Here is a 22,408-nt window from a genome sequence, read left to right as displayed (position 1 = left end):
TGAAAAGTACTTTTGATAAGCAATTTGTGTTTGACTAATTTAAAAAAAAATGATTTTAAAAGTCAAATTACGAAAAATGACAAGTATCTTTCTAGGGTATAATATGTAAACTACGAAAAAAAAATAATTATTACCTTTCTAGGGGAGCTAAAATCTGTAATTGTTATTTAAAATAAAGAATACTAAAGTATTGTTGAAAAATATTGAAATGTTATTTGTTCCTTTTTTTATATCAATCTTTAGCTATTATCTTTTTTTTGTTTTGTTTATATACTCTAAAGTTTAAAAAATTCAAATTAAAATAAAATAATATGTAAATTAAGAAAATAAAATTTTGTTATTTGTTTTTTTGGGAAGGTTGAAATCTTTAATTGTTACTCTTTTTTTAATCCTGCAAAAATATTGTTGTAACCTTTTATTTCTAATTCTGTAAAAAATAATACACAGAATAATATATAAAATATAAATAATAATATATAAACATAAAATAAAGTAAAAAAATTATTATATAAAAATAAAATAAAATTCTTGAATGAAACTTAACTAGACTTATGGGATGTGTTAATTAATTAATAAGGGATATATTGGTAAATATGTATATATGTAAGGGATATTTTAATCTTCAAAAATTAATTATGCTTCTGCTTCTACTTATTTTAAAAAGCAGAAATTTTTAGTTTCTTCTTAACTATAAAAAAACAAATTTTGCTTCCATTTAAAAGCAATTTTAAAAATTTGACAAACACTTAGATTTTTCAAAAAAAAAACAACACACATTTGACATCTCAGCAACAATACCACGCGACTAGAGATCTAGGCAATATGAAAGATACAATTACCATATATGTGGATTAATTATTATCACAAAACTAATGTGAAAGATGAAATTGTCATATGTGGATTGATTATCATCACATGAATGCGCAAATACGATCTTTTAATTTGTAAATGAGCAAGAAATTTCATTTTCTGAATGCGCAATAACATGGTGGTCATACTTGTTAATCATCAAAATCATAACTCACCATAATTCAACAATCTGCCTAATTGTTAGGCTAAACTTAGCACTAGCTCTCACAACCCTTCTAATTTTTATCTCACGTTGATTGTAAGACTACCTCTATAAATAATGTACAAAATATTCTAGCTTCTATAACATATAAACTATTTGTTTAATTGCCAAATGACAATGCTTCACCTTCAAAATCTTTTTTCCCTTAAAACAAGGGTACCAACAACTAAGTTGTTTTCTGAAAATAGTACTCATTTCTCTAGCAAATTTCCATACAAAGTTAGACCAATGAAAACTAGTCACTTAACATTAGGAATTGATCATGGCATTGACTCATCTTCCTCTTTTATTAAAGCATTGAGTGATCATCAAGGAGATGTTTTAGCTAAAAATGGAATAGGGATTGTTGACTTTTTTGAAGCCAAAAATCTTTTTGTCACTGGTGCTACAGGATTTCTTGCCAAAGGTAATTTTAATAATTAGCATTTACAAAATGTGTGTTAAATTATGGTTGGGCAGTGAGGTGCATAGGCATGTCACGTGGTACTTCATTTCATGTCAGTGTCATGTGGGATTGAACGTCCAAATTCTAACAAATAAGGGGTATATTTGAGTAATTTAAGTAATGATAAGAGTATTTTTGTCAGAAAAATATAACAAAGGATAAAATTGATGCTTTTCGTATAATAGAGGAGCAAATTTGACCCTTTACTTTGTTGTAATAGTAAGATCACAAAGCAAGATTGTATATATGAGCTAAAAATCATTTTAATTCGTCCATGTTTTTATTTCTTTCCTAAAGTTGATCACATTTCATGTCGTTTAAAAATTTAGGCCGTTAGAGAGAACACGATCTCTTTACTTAATTTTCTAAGTTTGAACGATTGTCACATTTCTCTGTTAAAGTCCAAAAGATTAAAATACAAGTTAGAGAAATCTATCATACTTTTTATCTACTTAATTATGTATGATGTTGGTTCTTTATCGTTGGTGGTGAGGTTCAAACACACGGCTTTTGCCTACTATGATACCACGTTAAAATGCGTACTTAGCTTATCGCATCTAAAATTACCTTAAGTTGTCAGAGACAGGACACATTTAATCACTTAATTATATTCTCTAACATTTCCAATAACACAATTTTTTGCAGTTTTAATTGAAAAGATGCTAAGAACAACACCAAAGATAAACAAGATCTACCTCCTTATAAGGGCAAAGGATAAGGCAGCTGCATTTGATAGATTAACAAGTGAAGTATGTTGATTTATGAATTATTGTTTTTATGCTCTTTCATATAAACTTAAAAAAAAAAAAACAATTTAATTTCCAAATTAAGTCACTAACCATGCATGTATTTTTTTTCCATCAGATAATAGAGTCAAAATTATTCAAATGTCTAAAAGAAATGCATGGGGGATCTTATGAGTCATTCATAAGAAGTAAATTGATTCCTGTGGTTGGAAATATTCATGAGCCAAACCTTGGTATGGATATTATTATTTCTCAACAAATTGCTCAAGAAATTGATTTGGTTGTTGACTCTGCAGCAAATACCACATTTGACTTGAGGTTAGTACGATCATCTCATCTAAAAATTGTCATAGAGAGAGCAACATACACTTTTTATTTTATTTATTTAATGAATTGTGTCTTCATCAATATTGTTTAGGTATGACTTAGCTCTTGATGCTAATGTGAATGGTTCATATCAACTCATGATGTTTGCCAAGAAATGCAAGAACTTGAAACTCCTCATCCATTATTCGACCGGTACACATTCAAATTCATTGATAGACAGTCAAACTACTTTATAACAACAATCATGCTATATCTTATAGTGTTTTCTTTATATATATATATATATATAAGGACATTGTTATACTATTATAAATTAAAAAGGATTTATTTACTTATGCAATTTGTTTCTTTTAAAGCATATGCCAATGGAGAAAGAGAAGGTCTACTATATGAGAAGCCTTTCATCATGGGAGAAAGCATAACAAAGGAAAAACTCACATCACATTCTCCATCTGCTAAGTTTCCATCTCTCAATGCTGCCAATGAGTTGGACTTTGTTTCAAAGTTGAAGAATTCTATTAAAAATAATGAGTTCAAGAAAATTATGAAAGAATTAGGAGCTGAGAGGTACCTTGCTTTTCTGTGATTATAAATCATCTTATTAAGGGTAAAATTGACATTTTAATTTTAAATTGTCACTAAATATCAAAATGTGTCCTTTTTTTGGAGGCTGATTAAAAAGAAAAGTGAATCATATAAATTATGACAAAAAGAGTACTATAGGGTGTATTGGTTTATATGTTGATATGATTAATTAATGTTGAAATTAGTTATGCTACATTAGCTTTTATCATTTGGTTGGTTTGTTGGATTAAATAAATAGGAATAATATTGAATATGATGTATTATAATATGAATAGTAGTACCCTGTATTAATATTAATGTCATGATTAGTTATGTATAACTATAAAGACTATAGTAATACAAGATTAATCGTCGTTATGATAATGATATACATACATATATTCAAGTGTAATTAAATGAATTATACTATATGATTTATAATAGGGCAAAGTTATATGGATGGCATGATACATATTCATTCACAAAGGCCATGGGTGAGATGGTGATTGATAGCATGAGGGAAAACATACCAATAGTCATTATTCGTCCCTCCACAATAACAACTAGTTATGAACAACCTTTTTCAGGATGGATACAAGGATTAAGGTACCTTATATTATACTCCTTTAGTATCGTTCAGATTTCGAGAGTCAAATTTTATCTTCTTGTTTTCTCTCACAGGGTAATCGACCCTGCAATTGTTTTCTATGGAAAAGGGGACTTTCCTGGTGTTCTTGCTGATCCAAATTGTCTTGTTGATGTGGTAGGTACATTTCGGGTTTATGCAGGGTGGGTTGAAAATATAAAATTATGCTATATGGGCAGGACGGGTTGAAGTCTTTGCGGATTTATGTGAATTTGCCCCGCTCTGTTGTCATGCCTAATTTTAAGATTGCACTCCCAACATGTATTTTGCATAATAAGGGTCACAATATGATAATAAATACTTTTCCCCCCCTAATTTATGTTCTTCCTAAGTCCCAAGACATTTCTCTTTTACACGTTCATTAAGAAATCATAAATAAAAAAATATTTTACATGTTCTTATTTATGATTTCTTAATAGAAGTGTAAAGGAAAAAGTTCTTATTTATGATTTCTTAATAGAAGTGTAAAGGAAAAAGTGAACAACTAATATGGAACATATGGAGTTATAATAATTTCACTTTGAACCTGAAGTTTATTCTTAATGAGATGATTTATAGAAACGCTATACTTGTTTTGATCACAAGTTTTGAAAATATTTCTTTCATTCTTAAACTCGTACCAGTCAAACTATATCACATAAACTATCTGACAACTTACGTTTGTTCACTTGGTTTAGGTGCCAGTTGATATGGTTGTAAGTGCTACAATGGCTGCTATTGCCAAACATGGATACTTGCAAAGTCCAGAGCTAAACGTGTATCATGTAGCATCATCATATGTGAATCCTTTATCATCATCACAACTTTTGAACTATAGCTATTAGTTTTTCTCTTCTTTTCCTTTTGTTAACTCAAAAGGAGATCAAGTGAAGGTTAAAAAGATGAAATATTTTGATAACATGTTAGATTATTCAAATTATATTTCAAAGGAATTGCTCAAGCAACATGATGAAGTAGGAGAGTTAACTCATGAAGTTGAACATTCAAAGATGCAAAGGCTTTTTAAAAGGAAGGTGGAATATTTGAAGAACTTTAGCAAGGTTTATGAACCATATGGATTTTACAAAGGATGGTATGACACTTTCTCCTTACTATTATATATTGTATTTATTTACTAATTCTAGACTAAGAAGGCAGTCTGGTGCATAAAGTATATCGCGTTCAAGGGAGAGTTGCACCTCAAGGAGTCATGTGATATAGATAACCTATCTTAAAGCAAACATTAGTATAACGACTTCCATGACTCGAATGTTTAATCTATAGTTTATATGGAAAAAACTTTACCATTACCAAAATGTAAAAAAATATTATCCCAAGTACATTTATATATAATCTTATATAATACTATGGGGCTGGGCAATGGTGGATCCACATAGACACATCCGAGTGCTCGAGCACCATTAACCTTATATCAGACTCTGGAAATTAAGAAATATTTGTGTGGAAATTAAGAAATATTTGTACAAAATTAACATACAACACCCAATGAACAAATGGTTTGATTGGTTCAATGACTCATGGTGGGTGCTTAAAGTTGTTTTAGTATTGCTGAGTTTGAGTTCGAATTTCACTCTTAACACGCGCATGTCTATTTTATCAAGCTAAGAAAATACCCATAACTTTAAAAACCTAGATCCGCCACTGTGGATGGTGCATGTGGTGATCAATAGGGGTTTGAAGTAGTGGGTTGGATGGTCAAGGGGTGGGGGTTGGAACATTTACCATTGGATGGATCGGATCCAATGAACTTTAAATGTTATTTATAAAACTTTTTTTTTTGTACCTCTATTAAGAAGGTACACATATTTTACAAAAGATGAAAAAGAGTAAATTTTCTTTTTCTTTGGCTTATTGTTTTGCAAGGTTTCACAATGGCAACATGCAAAAACTAATGGAAGATATGTCTGAAGAAGAAAGAAAAAGCTTTGATATTGATTTGTCAAAAATAAATTGGAGAGACTACTTTATAGGAATCCATATTCCTGGAGTAAAAGAACATGTATTGAAAGGCAAGATAGCATCTTCCTAACACTCTTGTTTGAAAGGTTGTTACATATCGCTTTATAATATATCATATTGTATTGTATCATTTTTAATGAGTATTATGTTTGGATAGATTGTATCGTTCTTCATCATTATACATGTAGAAGTACGAAGTCTGTTGTCAACTCTCGATTTAAAAAAGAAAGTATTTGGCGCACAATTATATATATAAAAAAGACAAACAAATTAAAATAGCAAGATACAAAACAATCCCAGTAACTATATTGGGATAAGTTTAATTCCTAAATTTGGTAATAAAGTTATTAAGTGTGTGTATTTATGTGAAAATAAATTGATAAAGTCATGGACTATATGCAATAAAGTGAAGTTTGAGGTTCAAAGGATGGCAAAAGAGGCGAAGGCAGCTGAAGTATTGCAGGTGGTGGCTATTATTTATTTGGGTGGATTTTTAAATTAGTTTGGGTGAGACTTTTAATTTTTGGTAGAAATTTAATAAATTTCAGATTAGCAGATAGGATTAAGAGACGTGTATCACCATTAGTATAAATGGTATATACACTGGATGATAAGAATATTTATGCACTAAAAGTATAACGAAGGGCACCATTTACGATGGTTATAAGGGATATATTCGTCCTTTTTCACTTTAATATTTATCTAATAAATTTTTTAAATTGTCACTCTTTTTTCTTTTTAGCTTTTGTTAATATCAGATTTTATAAAATTTTATATAGTAATTACTAACTAGCTTATATTAGGTATGGTAAATGTGATTTTGAATATCCACAATTATAAGGAACTTCTAAATTTGTTCTAAATAATTGTTCAAATATGGGGGAAATTTTGCAATTATACAACTAGGCAAAAAAAAAAAAAAAAAAAAGAATGAAGATTATTGGTTTCAATTATTTGTGAGAAATTATACAACTATTTCCCAATATTAATGTGAAAGAGCAAAATTATATGTGAATTACAAGTGTATCCCCGCATCCACCCTACATTCAGATATAATCATAAGAAGTTGTTTAGATTCATCCCACTCTATATTTGCATACATCTAAACCTACTCCACTCCTATATTCAGATATAATCATAAGAAATTGTTTAAATTCGTCCCACTCTATATTTGCATACATCTAAACCTGCTCCGCTTTTCTAGATATAATCATAAGAAGTTATTTAGATTCGTCCCACTCTATATTCACATACAACTAAACCTGCTCCGCTCCTACATTCACACTGACATCACTCTATTGTCATTCCTATCTATGAGACTAGAGATCTATTCAATATGAAAGTTACAATTGCCATATGTGGTTTGACTATCATCAGAAAACTAATATGGAGGATGAAATTGGCATATGTGGATTAGTTATCACCGCATAAATTGCATAAATGACTTTCTAGTCTTTTATATTATTATTATTTTAATAATTTTATGTCTTTTTTCTAAAAACAATTTTCGTCTATTTAATTCGTATTTCCTAAGCAAGAAATCTCATTTCATCGATGCAAAACAACATGTTGGTCATATTTGTTAATTATCAAAATCATAACTCACCATGATTCAACAATCATATTTATTAAGTTACTTAGCACTATGCTCTCACAACCGTTTTAATTTATGGGTGTGTTTGGTATGGAGGAAAACATTTTCTGGAAAATATTTTCCAATTTTCCCATGTTTGGTTGACTTAAATGCAGGGGCGGACCTACCCTTGGTCTAGGGGCACCCCTTCGTTGGAAAATTACGGTGTATATAGAGGTCAAATTTTAGTTTAATAAATATAAATACATGAATTGACACCTCTTGAAACAAGTTGAAGGTTGGTTAATAGGTTGCAAAAATTCAATGAAGTAATGTGTCCAAGCCCCGCTAACTTCATTTTTTTTTACTATAACCATTGACACCCCTTAATGAAAATCCTGCGTCCGCCACTGCTTAAATGTTTGGATTTCCAAATTAGGAAAACATTTTCCAAAACTCTACTTCATCCTTCAAATTATTTTTCTTACCCGACCCATACCCCGTACCCCGTAGCCGACCCTCCCCATTCAAAAAAATAATTAAATTTTTTAAATTCCAAATATATCTTTATCCCGACCACCAAACCACCCCCCCCCCCCCCTCTCAAACATAATAAATAAAAAAATTAAATATTATTTTTGATTTTTTTTTACCTCACCCAATCCCTACCCCCCACAAAAAAAATTGCTTTTGAAAAATATTTCAAATTTATTTCAAAAAAAATTTACGCCACTCCCCCAATACCCCATCCCCCGCCACCTCGTCATTTTTTTTTTAAAAAAAAATTAGGAAATATTTCAAATTAAAAAAAATTTCATCTTTTACGCCACCCCATCCCTACCCCTACCCCCTACCTAGGCCATCCCATCATTTTTATAAAAAAAAATTGTTTTTAGAAAATATTTTAAATTTTAATTTTTTTCATTCTTACACCACCCCCTACACCTACCCCTCCCCCATCACCCCCACCCCTGCCACCCCACCCAAGCCATTCCCGTCAAAAAAAATTTAAGAAAAAAATATTTTTGGTAAATATTTCAAATTTTTTAAAAAAAACATTTTCGGCCAACCCACCCTTTAACCCCCCCCCCCCCAAGGCCGCCACCCCACCCCCGCGACACAGTCAATTTTTTTTATAAAAAAAATTGTTTTTGTAAAATAATTTCCTGGATCAAATCTCAGGGTCGGATTTTGAAACGTTCATCGGGGTCTTATCCTAGTTTGGGTGTCGAGGTCGGGTTCTAGATCAATTATCGGGGTTGATTTTTGGATTAGAAATTATTTTCCTAAAGAGTATTTTTTAATCTTAAGTCAAAAATAAAAGATATATCCTGAAAAATATATTTTTTTCACTAACCAAACATTATAAAATATTTTGTACATTAGAAATCCACTTGTTTTCCAAGAAAACATATTCTAAGAAAACATTTTCCTTCGTACCAAACACACCCAATATCTCACATTGATTGTAAGTAAGACTACCTCTATAAATAATGTACAAAATATTTTAGCTTCTATAACATATAAACTATTTGTTTAATTGTCAAATGACAATGCTTCACCATCAAAATCTTTTTCCCCTTAATATAATGGTACCAACAACTAAGTTGTTTTCTGCAAATAGTACTACTCATTTCTCTAACAATTTTTCATACAAAATTAGATCAAAGAAATTTAGTCACTCAACATTAGGAATTGATCATGGCATTGGCATGTCTTCCTCTTCTATTAAAGCATTGAGTGATCATCAAGGAGATGTTTTAGCTAAAAATGGAATAGGGATTGTTGACTTTTTTGAAGCCCAAAACCTTCTTGTCACTGGTGTTACATGATTTCTCGCAAAAGGTAATTTCATTGATAATTTTTTACAAAATGTGTGTTAAACTATGCATGGGTTGGGCGGTGATGTGCATAGGCGTGGTACTCCACTTCATCAAAATATCAGTGTATGTGAGATTGAACGTCCATATTGGATAATTCTAACGAAGGAATGGTATATTTGAGCTATTTGAGAAATGATTAGAGTATTTTTATCAAAAGATATAACAAAGGATAAAATTGATGTTTTTCGTATAATAGAGGAGCAAATTTGACCCTTTCCTTTGTTGTAATAGTAAGATCACAAAGCAAGGCCGTATATATATATGGGCAAAAAATCTTTTTAATTCATCCTTATTTTATTTCTTTCCTAAAATTTATCCCATTTCATGTCGTCCAAAAATAGTCGTTAGAGAGAACACTTCTATTTACTTAATTTTTTAAAGTTTGAATGATTGTCACATTCTTTGTTTAAAGTATGTGATCATCACATTCAAAAAATTAAAATACATGTTAGAGAGATCTAGCATAATTTTTATCTACTTAATTATGTATGATGTTAATTCTTTTTAGTTGGCGGCGGTGAGGCTCAAACACATGACCTTTGCCTACAATGATTTACTACATTAAAATGTGTACTTAGCTTAACGCATCCAAAACCTTAAATTGTTAGAGAAAGTAGACATTTGATCACTTAATTATATTCTCTAACATTTACAAGAAAATAATTTTTTGCAGTTTTGATTGAAAAGATGCTAAGAACAACACCAAAAATAAACAAGATCTACCTCCTTAAAAGGGCAAAGGATAAGGAAGCAGTATTTGACAGATTAGCAAGTGAAGTATATGTTAATTAGATAAATGTTTTTTTTCCTCTTCCATATAAACCTTTTATATTAAAACAATTTAATTTCCAAATTAAGTCACTAAATTATGCATGTATTTTTTTCCATCAGATAATAGAGTCAAAATTATTCAAATGTCTAAAAGAAATGCATGGGGAATCTTATGAGTCATTCATAAGAAGTAAATTGATTCGGTTGGAAATATCCATGAGCCAAATCTTGGTATGGATAGTATTATTTCTCAACAAATAGCTCAAGAAATTGATTTGATCATTGATTCCGCCGCAAATACTACATTGGACTTGAGGTTAGTACGACTACTCATCTAAAAGTTGTCACGGACTCAGAGAGAGGCGACGTACACTTTTATTTTTATATTTAATTATAATTGTATTTTCATCAATATTGTCTAGGTATGACTTAGCTCTTGATGCGCATGTGAATGATTCATATCAACTCATGATGTTTGCCAAGAAATGCAAGAACTTGAAACTCCTCATTCATTATTCGACCGGTACACATTCAAATTCATTGACAGATAGTCAAACCTCTTTATAATAACAATCATGTTATATGTCTTATAGTGTTTTTTTTATTTATATAAGGACGTTGTTATATAGACGTTTGACTATTATAAATTAAAAAGAATTTATTTACTTATGCAATTTGATTCTTTTAAAGCATATGCCAATGGAGAAAGAGAAGGTCTTTTATATGAGAAGCCTTTCATCATGGGAGAAAGCATAACAAAGGAAAAACTCACATCAAATTCTCCATCTGCTAAGTTTCCATCTCTCAATGCTGTCAATGAGTTGGACTTTGTTTCAAAGTTGAAAAATTCTATTAAAAATAATGAGTTCAAGAAAATTATGAAAGAATTAGGAGCTGAGAAGTACCTTGCTTTTCTGTGATTATAAATCATCTTATTAAGGGTAAAATTAACATTTTAATTTTAAATTGTCACTAAATATCAAAATGTGTCCTTTTTTTTGGAGGCTGATTAAAAAGAAAAGTGAGTCATATAAATTATGACAAAAAGAGTACTATAGCTGTATTGGTTTATATGTTGATATGATTAATTAATGTTGAAATTAGTTATGCTACATTAACTTTTATCATTTGGTTGGTTTGTTGGATTAAATAAATAGGAGTAATATTGAATATGATGTATTATAATATGAATAGTACCCCGTATTAATATTAATGTCATGATTAGTTATGTATAACTATAAAGACTATAGTAATACAAGATTAATCGTCGTTATGATAATGATATACATACATATATTCAAGTGTAATTAAATGAATTATACTATATGATTTATAATAGGGCAAAGTTATATGGATGGCATGATACATATTCATTCACAAAGGCCATGGGTGAGATGGTGATTGATAGCATGAGGGAAAACATACCAATAGTCATTATTCGTCCCTCCACAATAACAACTAGTTATGAACAACCTTTTCCAGGATGGATACAAGGATTAAGGTATCTTATATTATACTCCTTTAGTATCGTTCAGATTTCGAGAGTCAAATTTTATCTTCTTGTTTTCTCTCACAGGGTAATCGACCCTGCAATTGTTTTCTATGGAAAAGGGGACTTTCCTGGTGTTCTTGCTGATCCAAATTGTCTTGTTGATGTGGTAGGTACATTTCGGGTTTATGCAGGGTGGGTTGAAATATAAAATTATGCTATATGGGCGGGACGGGTTGAAGTCTTTGCGGATTTATGTGTTGTCATGCCTAATTTTAAGATTGCACTCCCAACATGTATTTTGCATAATAAGGGTCACAATATGATAATAAATACTTTTTTCCCCCTAATTTATGTTCTTCCTAAGTCCCAAGACATTTCTCTTTTACACGTTCATTAAGAAATCATAAATAAAAAAATATTTTACATGTTCTTATTTATGATTTCTTAATAGAAGTGTAAAGGAAAAAGTGAACAACTAATATGGAACAGATGGAGTTATAATAATTTCACTTTGAACCTGAAGTTTATTCTTAATGAGATGATTTATAGAAACACTATACTTGTTTTGATCACAAGTTTTAAAAGTATTTCTTTCATTCTTAAACTCCGTACCAGTCAAACTATATCACATAAACTATCTGACAACTTACGTTTGTTCACTTGGTTTAGGTGCCAGTTGATATGGTTGTAAGTGCTACAATGTCTGCTATTGCCAAACATGGATACTTGCAAAGTCCAGAGCTAAATGTGTATCATGTAGCATCATCATATGTGAATCCTTTATCATCATCACAACTTTTGAACTATAGCTATGAGTTTTTCTCTTCTTTTCCTTTTGTTAACTCAAAAGGAGATCAAGTGAAGGTTAATAAGATGAAATATTTTGATAACATGTTAGATTATTCAAATTATATTTCAAAGGAATTGCTCAAGCAACATGATGAAGGAGGAGAGTTAACTCATGAAGTTGAACATTCAAAGATGCAAATGCTTTTAAAAAGGAAGGTGGAATATTTGAAGAACTTTAGCAAGGTTTATGAACCATATGGATTTTACAAAGGATGGTATGATACTTTCTCCTTACTATTATATATTGTATTTATCAATTATATTCTAAGAAGGCAGTCTGGTGCATAAAGTATATTGCGTTCACATGGGGTTCAAGGGAGAGTTGCACCACAAGGAGTGTGATATAGATAACCTATCTTAAAACAAACATTAGTATAACGACTTCCATGACTCATCAATTTTTTAATCTATAGTTTAGATGGAGAAATTTTTTTTTATCTCAAGTACATTTACATATAATCTTATAAAATACTATGGGGGTGGGCAGGGGCAGATCCACATAGACACATCCGGGTGCTATATGTAGAAATTAAGACATATTTGTATAAAATTAACATAAAGCACCCAATGAACAAATGATTTGATTGGTTCAATGACTCATGGTGGGTGCTTAAGGTTGTTTTAGTATTGCTAAGTTTGAGTTCAAATCTCACTCTTAACACGTCTTTTTTATCAGCTAAGAAAGCACCCATAACTTTAACTGGAGGTGGGATGGTGTGGTGATCAGTAGGGGTTCGAAGTAGTGGGTTGGATGGTCAAGGGGTGGGGGTTGGAACATTCCCCGTCCAATGAACTTTTAATGTTACTTATAAAACTTATTTTTCCTACCTCACTCTGTTAAGAAGGTACACATATTTTACAAAAGATTAAACAAAGTAAATTTTCTTTTTCTATGGCTTATTGTTTTGCAAGGTTTCACAATGGCAACATGCAAAAACTAATGGAAGATGTCTGAAGAAGAAAGAAAAAGCTTTGATATTGATTTGTCAAAAATAAATTGGAGAGTTTACTTTATAGGAATTCATATTCCCGGAGTAAAAGAACATGTATTGAAAGGCAGGATAGCATCTTCCTAACACTCTGTTTGAATGGTTGTAATGTATTTTTCATAATATATCGTATCGTATTGTGTTGTGTTGTATTATATCATATTGTATTGTTTTAATGAATACATTATTTGGATAGATTGTATTGTTCTTCGTCGTTGCACGCCATAAAAGTAGGATATACACAAACATTACCCTACTTTATGAGGTAGGGAATCATTATCAATAGACTCTCAACTCAAAATGAAACTATCTGATGCGAGATTGTAAGAAAAGAGACAGCACAATAGCAAGAAATAAAACCATCTTCGTAACTATATTGAGAAGTATATAACAACAACAACAACATACCTAGTGTAATTCTACAAGTAAAGTAGAATGACGTACTTATACCTTAGCTCCATCTTTATAAGGTAAAAAATTTGTTTTCGATAGACGCTCGATTAAAAAAAAAGAGTATATCTCTATAACTATATTAGGATAAGTCTAATTCCTCAATTTGGCATAGTAAAGTTATTGTGTGTATTTATGTGAAAACAAATTACTAATAAAAAGTGATGGAGTATATGCTATAAAGTGATTTTTTTTTTTGTATAATAAGAGATATTATATGCTACTTAGTACTTACTAGTTCCATTACTGCTATTAATAAATCGCACTAAAAAAATGTGTTTTATGAATAAAATTCGATCTTTTTAACATCACTTCTTGCCTAGTCATATTAGAGAAGTATGTGAAGGCAGCCTGATTTTTTAACCATTAGATGTTCGTATTAACTTGCGGACACCATAATTATTTCGATTGTCAGATACTTACTATCTCCTATCAATATACGTGCTGGATAACTCTGTCGATCAATGATCTGTTAACTCTAGTCTTCAAGATTTGTGCTCACTTTATTGATCACTAAATGTTCACACCTTATAAGTTAATGTTCCCTTTTCTCGGTCGATTATATTATTAACCTCATTCTTGATGAAAAAAAATCATTTGTGTGAATGACCAAGTATCAGTGACCTCAACTTATGGTCGATTAAGGTTATTTTCTTAATTTCAAACTTACGAAAAGAAAAAATAAGGAAAATGAAGATAATTTTTTTAAAATTAATTGAAGTTTTACTATAGACAGATACACCAAATATTCTTTTAAAATTCTTGTAAGAACAAAAAACAAATCCTTACAATGTGATTACAAAATCAAAACATCGTTACTTATTGATCGTTACATAAAATTCTGTAGGAGTTAATGCGACCTAGCGCGTCTTAACTACTTGTTGAATTATTACCAGGATTCAAAGGGTTAACACCTTTATAATTCCCAATAGGATCATATGAGCATACAATATAAAGACCCTTTTGGTTCTTGCAATAAACATTGCCACTACATCCAACTTTTGTTGTAGTCTTCCATACAATATTTAAATAATGGCCACATTCACATCCTTCTATTTCTGGCTGGCATTTGCAAACATTCTTTACCTCATCAAAATTCTTCTTTTCATCGAACCATTTTTTTACAATACCAGTTGCTGGTGTCTCTACGTAAAGTTGCCAGAAGATGTTCTCTCCGTATGGCCCGGTCGAATGTTCCCTGTAAATAAATAAATTTTAAGGATGTCAAATCAGAGGCGTATTCAGGATTTCGGTTAGATGGGTGCACGATTATGAAAAAATGTATCTCTAATATAAATTTGATCGATTTGACTTTTAGTTCGTAATATGAATCATTAAAGTTTAAAAATTATAGGTCCAAAATATATAATACTACTAGTTTTAAATTTTAATATACACATTTGATTTAATTATATAAAAAATTTACAATGCTAAATTTTTTAGGAATTCTCAATGTAACACACTTCAAAATTTTGAAAGAATAAAGGAAAAAAACAAAAGAAAAATTAGTTGAAACGACAAAAGTGTAACTGATAACCACTTGGAAAAGTGTTACTCAAAGAGACAAAATAGATATAAGATTTAAATTTCTATCTCACTTAGAGAAGTGCACCCAATCATCATCGCATTTTTATATGATACTTTAAACATGGGTTCACACATCTATATTTAAATATTTAAAAAAAATACAACACTACTATATATGATCTAGAGAGGGGAGCATGGGTTCACGTGAACCCATGGCACCCCTCTAGATACGCCTCTGTGTCAAATGATCGAGTTAGACTAAATTACTCTCGAATCAATGAATGGTATGTCTAGAATTTGTTTTGGTCAAGGCTAGCTGATTTGCACAAACAGCCACTTTGCACCTTTTTTTTTATCAAACAAGACCAAAATTTAAATAGTGCCACTGGAAGATCATGATTTGCACAAATGGCCACTTTTTGCACCCTTTTTATCAATCAAGACCAAAATTTAAATAGTGCCACTCGAAGGTCATGTTTGTGCAAATCACCCTAAATTTAGCGACATAAAATGTCCAAATTGATCCAAGCCTTTCAAGGGGGTCTAACTAGAATCATTTCGTCATAATTGACTCGTCAATGAACGATTTGGTCAGGTCATATTTTCATAAGGCTATGTATCTTGAGCAACGATCTTTACCTGTAATTACAATCCTCCCTTCGTTGAGTTGCCCAATCATATGCGTAAGCGGCTAATTTCTCATCCCATTGCAAAGGAGGAACACCAACACTACTTCTTAGATCATTGTGAGCCTTGAGGTATTCTTTTTGAACCCAATCAAAGGTTGGTGGAGTTGCTTGTGAGAAAGTAATGAAGATTAATAAGATGGACAACACCAAAAAAGTTGGTGGTGTTAGTAATATTTTAGCCATTGACATTTGACAAAAAAAAGACTATTGACAAATACAATGGCAATGGAAATTAAGTAGCATTAATGTTGGCAATATTGGTTTTGGTTTAAATTTAAGGAGGAACAACGTAAGGAAAGAAGCAAAAGATGGTGGAGATGAGATATCGGTCAAGTGTTAACAACTTCTAAATCAATGGTGCAAAGTTATCATATGGAATGAATATATACACTCCATGTCTCAATTTACGTGGCGTTGTTCGGATTTCGAAAGTCAAATAAGTTTTTCTTTTGACAATAATTTTTTTTCATATGCTTTTAAATATTCTGAATTAAATAATGACTATGACTTAAATGCTTTTTGCGTAGTTTCAAATATTTAACTTTTATTTTAAGAAATTTAAGGATTTCATGTTCGTCTTATTTTTACCTCCAAGAGATAGTGATAAGGTTTCATACACTCTATCCTTCTCACACCTCATTTGTAGAATTTCATTTTATGTTATTGTTAAAAATTTCATATTCAAATTTACGTTCAAAATTAAAAAGTTTGACTCTCAAAATTCTAATGAGAATAATAACACATAAATTAGGACAAAAGTAGTAATACATACCACCCCTTCAATCTGTATAATGTGTGTACATTGTTTATTTTTAATTACTTGTGCATTTTGACAAATCAAGAAAAGATAATTTACTTTTACCTATTATACCCTCAATTAATCACTTTGAAAAAGATAAACTGGTAAACTCATTATGTCAATCATTGTTTTCTTAATATGTGTTGTCGATTCAAAAGTGGACAAGTAATTAGGAACAAAGAACATCTAATAAATACGATTTCATACCCAAGAAACTTGTACCTAAGAGGATTCAAGGGATAAAATGTTCAATAATAGAACGATTCCGTACCCAAGAGAGTCGAACCCGAGTGGATGTGTACAGTAGTAGGACTAAAATAAACATTAAGATACAATCTGAAGAGCAAAAGGTACAAAATTTATCTTCATCGTCGTCTTCGATCAAACAAACCCAATTCCTGGCAAAAAAAGCAACAAAAACGAAAAATCTCTACAGCGATGTGTCATCGATTGATGCCTAGGGTTCCTCCTCTTCTGCTTTCGTTTTTCTGTAGCTCGATTCTTCTCAGCTCGCTTCCAGGTAAATTTCATGAAATGAAATGAATCGAATTTCTGATTTTAGTGAACTAATCAATGGAAAATCATGTGATTTTTGTCTAATTTTTCCTTTTTTCTGCAGAATTGATTACAGCGGCGGTTGTAACACTAGATTCGATCGAGATATATAATACTCATGAGTTTCTCGGATTATCACCGGAAGTTTATTTTCAGTGTAAAGGTGAAAATAGAACAATATATTTGCCTGATGTGAAGAAGAAACATGAGTTGTATACCTTCAAGGGAGAAGAGTCTTGGCAGGTATGCAATTGTTTAATTTGAAAAAAAAATGTTTTGAATTTTTTTTCTCATTATCTGCCAAAAATACTCTTTTTTGTTCAATTGTGTCATTAACTACCTCAAATTAGTGTGGGTTGACTATATGAGTCCTTCGTTTGATAGCTGATTAGAGTTATGCATATATTAGTTACCATGTAATTGTATTAGTTATGTGGGTTTCTAAATTACAAACCAAACACCATATTAACTGTATACACGAATAATTTACCTCCTGACCAGCTAGCAAACGTGGTATAGCTTCATGTAGGATTTAATGCCTGCATAGCTGACCTCCAAACTAGCTACCAAATGACTCTTGTGATTTTAGAGGATTGATCGTAGTTTGACTATTTAGTATCAGATTGTTAAACCTAACAATTCTCCTCCTTTGTTTGGGGTTGAGACCGGCTATGCTGGACATAGAGTGACTGTTAATCTACTATGATAGAATTTATTTATGAAGTAGTAATAACTTTATTGATGTTCGAGCAAAATAACATGCTCGTATACAAGAAGTATACCAAAAAGTAGAAAACCTACTGAAAACACACATCAGGAAATAGTTAAGTAAAATGAACATAGTAGTAAAGAGAGAAGGTGTACTTTCTTTTCCTGTTTTACATTTTAAAAAAAATTCATAACCAAGAAATCCACTGTTTCTAGCAACTAGATGCAGCTGCACCGATATCCATTGCATTAGCTCTTGGAAGATACATTCATGACACTACCCACTTAGGAAGACGGTACTGATCCCAAAATCGAGGGAATACACACTTCCAAATTTTCTTACAGCTGCCTTCCAAGACGTTCCATTGAGCAAACTACCCTTAAAGTTAATGATTTCTTAACTACTATTGCAAATTTGTTGGTTCATCATATTTCCAACTATATCCTTCTCTTGAGGTTTTTCTATAATTTCAAAGAGTGGTGGAATATAACCAGATTTATCTTCTCAAGATTATGCCCTTTATTTGACATACCATTTGCCAATTAGTAAAGTTTGCTCATGCATAAATTCGTGTTGAGAAAAGGAAAAGCTAGAAAAAGAAAATTTCCTAATGAAGTCAGTAGAATGTGCTCTAGAAAATCTTCATTTTCTTCCATAAGGTCAACTCTGTCAATTGGGGAAGTGCGGAGCAAGGTTCTATTTAGATGTACAGTTTCAGAAAAAAAAAGGAAGTTCATCAATGTCTACCCAACAAGGTTTAGAAGTTATTTTAGTAGTAATGGCCCCTTTTAGTGGAGGTTACCCCCAGAGATATTTCTTCAAGATTATGTATTAGTTAATCTGGAAGGATGATGTGCAAGAAAGCAAGAGAGGTATACAGTCTGTTACACATTACCCCTCATTGAGGAGGAAAAGGTCTGTTGTAGAAGCAGGTTCCAATGTAGTCCCTCTCTCTCCCTCGGAAGAAATCATCCTTCATTTGATAACTTAGTATCCCACCTTTCAGTGGATTATGGTCATTTCTTCTTTCAAAATGCTTGATAACACTGATTTACATGGTCGGATGTAGTTGTCGGGAGCTCACTTTTTTTAAATTCTATTTACCTTTGGTGTTTTCCTTCAAGCTGTAGATGTTGGGATTAGGCTTAAAGGTTTTCATTATTATGTGATGTTAGGATTTCCAAGAAGCATAAGCTATAGTTACTAGTAGAAACGAAATAAGAGAGAGCAGGGGATGAAATATTGGTGTTGCATGATGTTAGGAAGCATATCAAAGGCATTTGCAGGACTGAGAAGAGAAGTGCTAGTTGACTGCGGACAATTGTTTGCACTTGGGAGATGAGTTGTCTGGGAGCTGACCTGTTGGAAATGGTATTGGTAGGTGATGTTGGGAGATGGAAGAGGGGTTTTGGGAGGTGGAATTTTTAGGTTTCAAGCTAGGAATAGCTGAGCATGAAGGCAATAACCATTACCAAAGCATAAAGTTCCAATTGTGCACGAAGGGAACTGTTTCCTCTCCCTCAACCCCAACCACGTGCACCCAAAAAATTAGAAATAAAAAGAGAGAAGGTAATGGAACTAAACAGGTGATCATGTAAAGATTGAGAGGACTTGCAACCAGTACTCACAGCAATGTATACGATCTTTCTTTTCATAATTTCCTTCCCAGTCTTTCTCCATGATACATAGGGATACTTAAAGTTTAATCAAGACAATCCTCAGTTGGTTACAAGCCTACTTCATATATGTGGCTGTCTGGCAGAGAAAACTCCTATTCTTAATAAACTATGGTGTTTGTTTGCTTTATGCATCAAGGGAAGAATTTAGACTATTATTGTTGTTACTTGGAATGTTTCTGATGCAGCTCGGAAGCTTGTCTATGTCTGTTATTTTAGAAGTTCACAAGTTTACTGATCTAATGTGTGTGGCCTATGGCATCTTCTTTTGGGAGCTGATGATGTTGCATGTTTATTTTTTTAGCCTCTGACAGAACTTGAAGAAAAGAAGTGCAAACGATGTGGGATATATGAGAAGGACTCATTTATAAAGCCTGATGATATATTTGATGAATGGGAGTTCTGTGCATCTGATTTTACTAGTCCTGATGGGAAGTATATTCATTTCAAGGAGAAAGAGTTCAATGCCACATTTTTGTGTCCAGACTGTGTCCCTCTTGAAGGTGGTGAGTATTCTATCTATGGCTGTCTCTTCTTCTTGGTTAGTGTGGTGTATTCTCTGTAACAACAGTGAACTTGAGGCTATTTGGAATTATTTTACTGCACATAAACTCATAAATACTCTGAAACCCCAACTCCCTCCCCCCTCCCCCCTCCCCCTCATAAATGCTGTAACATGCTTAAGGAAATTCATTTATGTTGTCTAAGATCTCTTTGACGCTGATCAACACAAGCGTCTAGCTAAATGTATCGCCAATCTTTGCCCCGGGGTTTTGATTTAGTGGTAAGGATGCAACACAAAATGTGTGGAAAGATACGTCTCTAGTTCAAACCCTGCCACTGACAAGAGGGCTGACATTCAAGTACCCCCTCTCCTCCCCGAGTTTTCGAACATGTGGGTCAGTTGGAGTTGGGCCATAACTCATAGCGGAATTTTAATCATCAAAAAAGTAAATAAAATTTATGCCAATTGAATTGATCAAAAGAAAAAGGTTTTGGTGGGTAAATCTTTGAGTTTCATTTTGACGTAGGATTTGGGCTCCTAATTGCCATTTGGCCCTGCAATCAAAAAGACAATGGTGCCACGCTACCTTCACTTAGGGGTGTCGACACAGACGTAAATAAATTTTTTGCCTGGTTCTATAATTGAAGTATTAAATAGGCCTGCTTCTCAAAAGAAACTGGATAAACGGAAGGTTGCACTTCTCTCGCAAGATATGTATGATGACGATTTGGATTTTCGGTCATCTTTGTTCTAAATGTTATTTCATTACGTCTCTTCTGACATCCTACTTCGGTGCTTAGGGAATCCATGATGGTTTTAGTTTGTCTAAATTAGGAACGATTCTACTGAGCTACAAAATTCACAAATTATTTAAACATCAACTTCTCTGTGCTACAAAATTCTTGTATTGATAGCATCTATCTAGACTATTCTTGGCATATGGATGCTTATCCATTTGTTCTGATTTTTGTAACTTATTGTCTGTGTTATTGCATGGTTTCTTTAGCTTCAAATCACACTGATGTCCCACGGAATAAGGAAAAGGGAATGCACTGGGCTCTAGTGCTGCTCATCTGTGTGTTAGTGACGACTTTTATAGTTCTTGGAGCAGTGACTGCCTACAAATATTGGCAAAAGAGAAAGAAACAACAAGAGCAAGCTCGATTCTTGAAGCTGTTCGAAGAGAGCGATGACATAGAGGACGAATTGGGCATTGGACCACTTAGTCATGTCATTTAGGTAGAAAAGAAAAAAAAAAAAAACATCCCCTTCTCATAGTATACCCTAAAACACTTGTACATTGCTGTTTGGTTTCAATCTTTTACTTGGAGGGAACTTTTGAGACAGTTGTATAGTGTAAACTTAACAGAGTGAAAATTTGTATAAATTCATTGTACTACAAGAGAAATGCTAAAACTCTAAACTGGTCCTTGCTCTTGTAAAAGAAAAGATATTCTGCTTCAAGTAGTTGAATGGACAGGTAGAAAAGTACCCTTCGGGGTAGCCCAGTGGTTGGGACTTGGAACTTCCATGTTGGAGGTCTCAAGTTCAAAACTCCTTGCCAGTAAAACCAAGTGGTTTGCCTTCTAGGTTGAGCTCGTCGCATCGGGCTTGCCTAGTGCGGGTTCTTAAAAAAAGTGAATCTACCTATGGGGGCTTTGGCTTGGTCTCTTAAAAGTGAATCTACCTATGGGGGCTTTGGCTTGGTCTTTATTGACAGGTAAATTAATAAGTATACATGATTGTCAAGTAATCTTCACATTACTCAAGGGTATGTTTGGTATGAAAGGAAAATGTTTTCTCGGAAAATAAGTATTTTTTTGCTTATTTTCTGGTCTTTGGTAAAGTAAGCAGGAAGTATTGTTGCAAAAGTATTTATAATAATCTACATATAGTATTGAGGGTGGGGGTTGGTGGGGTGGGGTGAGTTGTGGAGGGTGGGGAGGAGACAATCAGTGTAGATAAGTTACTATGAGCAAGTTACAAGTATATACATTGAATGAGTATTGGGATAATCACTATCCTAAACACTTCGATTAATTAGCTTACAAAATATGCACAAAATATATAGGTCGTATATACTATTACTAACTATACATATACACAACATATGCATTGTTAGTGTATATTTCGGCCATGTTGATAAACTAGCTAATCGAACTTTATATATCCATAACTTGCA

General features: G+C 32.1%; 2 protein-coding genes and 2 pseudogenes across 2 annotated transcripts; 3 read left to right on the top strand and 1 right to left on the bottom strand.

Annotated features, from left to right (window-relative positions):
* Nucleotides 1–1,183: 1,183 nt before the first annotated feature.
* On the top strand, nucleotides 1,184–5,841 carry LOC125833379 (fatty acyl-CoA reductase 2, chloroplastic-like; annotated as a pseudogene).
* A 3,038-nt stretch (nucleotides 5,842–8,879) lies between these two features.
* LOC125833378 (fatty acyl-CoA reductase 2, chloroplastic-like) lies at nucleotides 8,880–13,403 on the top strand (annotated as a pseudogene).
* A 1,227-nt stretch (nucleotides 13,404–14,630) lies between these two features.
* On the bottom strand, nucleotides 14,631–16,210 carry LOC125833386 (pathogenesis-related protein 1A-like). The gene is made up of 2 exons (XM_049512526.1): nucleotides 15,933–16,210; nucleotides 14,631–14,964 (listed from the first exon to the last, which is right to left on the bottom strand). Exons 1-2 carry the CDS (start codon nucleotides 16,169–16,171, stop codon nucleotides 14,637–14,639), a joined length of 567 nt encoding a protein of 188 aa, XP_049368483.1. The 5' UTR covers nucleotides 16,172–16,210; the 3' UTR covers nucleotides 14,631–14,636.
* A 921-nt stretch (nucleotides 16,211–17,131) lies between these two features.
* LOC125833350 (uncharacterized) lies at nucleotides 17,132–21,685 on the top strand. The gene is made up of 4 exons (XM_049512491.1): nucleotides 17,132–17,301; nucleotides 17,401–17,579; nucleotides 20,026–20,227; nucleotides 21,233–21,685. The coding sequence occupies exons 1-4, from the start codon at nucleotides 17,220–17,222 to the stop codon at nucleotides 21,463–21,465; spliced, it is 696 nt and encodes a 231-aa protein (XP_049368448.1). The 5' UTR covers nucleotides 17,132–17,219; the 3' UTR covers nucleotides 21,466–21,685.
* Nucleotides 21,686–22,408: the final 723 nt, after the last annotated feature.

Source organism: Solanum verrucosum, unplaced genomic scaffold (genome assembly GCF_900185275.1).
Source record: "Solanum verrucosum unplaced genomic scaffold, falcon-dt-bn FXZP01000142.1, whole genome shotgun sequence".
In the NCBI taxonomy this organism is placed as follows: domain Eukaryota; kingdom Viridiplantae; phylum Streptophyta; class Magnoliopsida; order Solanales; family Solanaceae; genus Solanum; species Solanum verrucosum.
The sequence above is the reverse complement of the archived record's forward strand: the minus strand, read 5'-3'. Positions and strand labels throughout refer to the sequence as shown.

Bases quoted from the DNA above. Each gene is read 5' to 3' on its own strand.
- LOC125833386 (XM_049512526.1), bottom strand. From the start codon at position 16,171: ATGTCAATGGCTAAAATATTACTAACACCACCAACTTTTTTGGTGTTG. The intron at 14,965-15,932 runs GTAAAGATCGTT...ATTTATTTACAG, and splicing joins AGGGAGGATTGTAATTACAG to GGAACATTCGACCGGGCCAT.
- LOC125833350 (XM_049512491.1), top strand. From the start codon at position 17,220: ATGTGTCATCGATTGATGCCTAGGGTTCCTCCTCTTCTGCTTTCGTTT. The intron at 17,580-20,025 runs GTATGCAATTGT...TTATTTTTTTAG, and splicing joins AGGGAGAAGAGTCTTGGCAG to CCTCTGACAGAACTTGAAGA. The intron at 20,228-21,232 runs GTGAGTATTCTA...TGGTTTCTTTAG, and splicing joins CTGTGTCCCTCTTGAAGGTG to CTTCAAATCACACTGATGTC.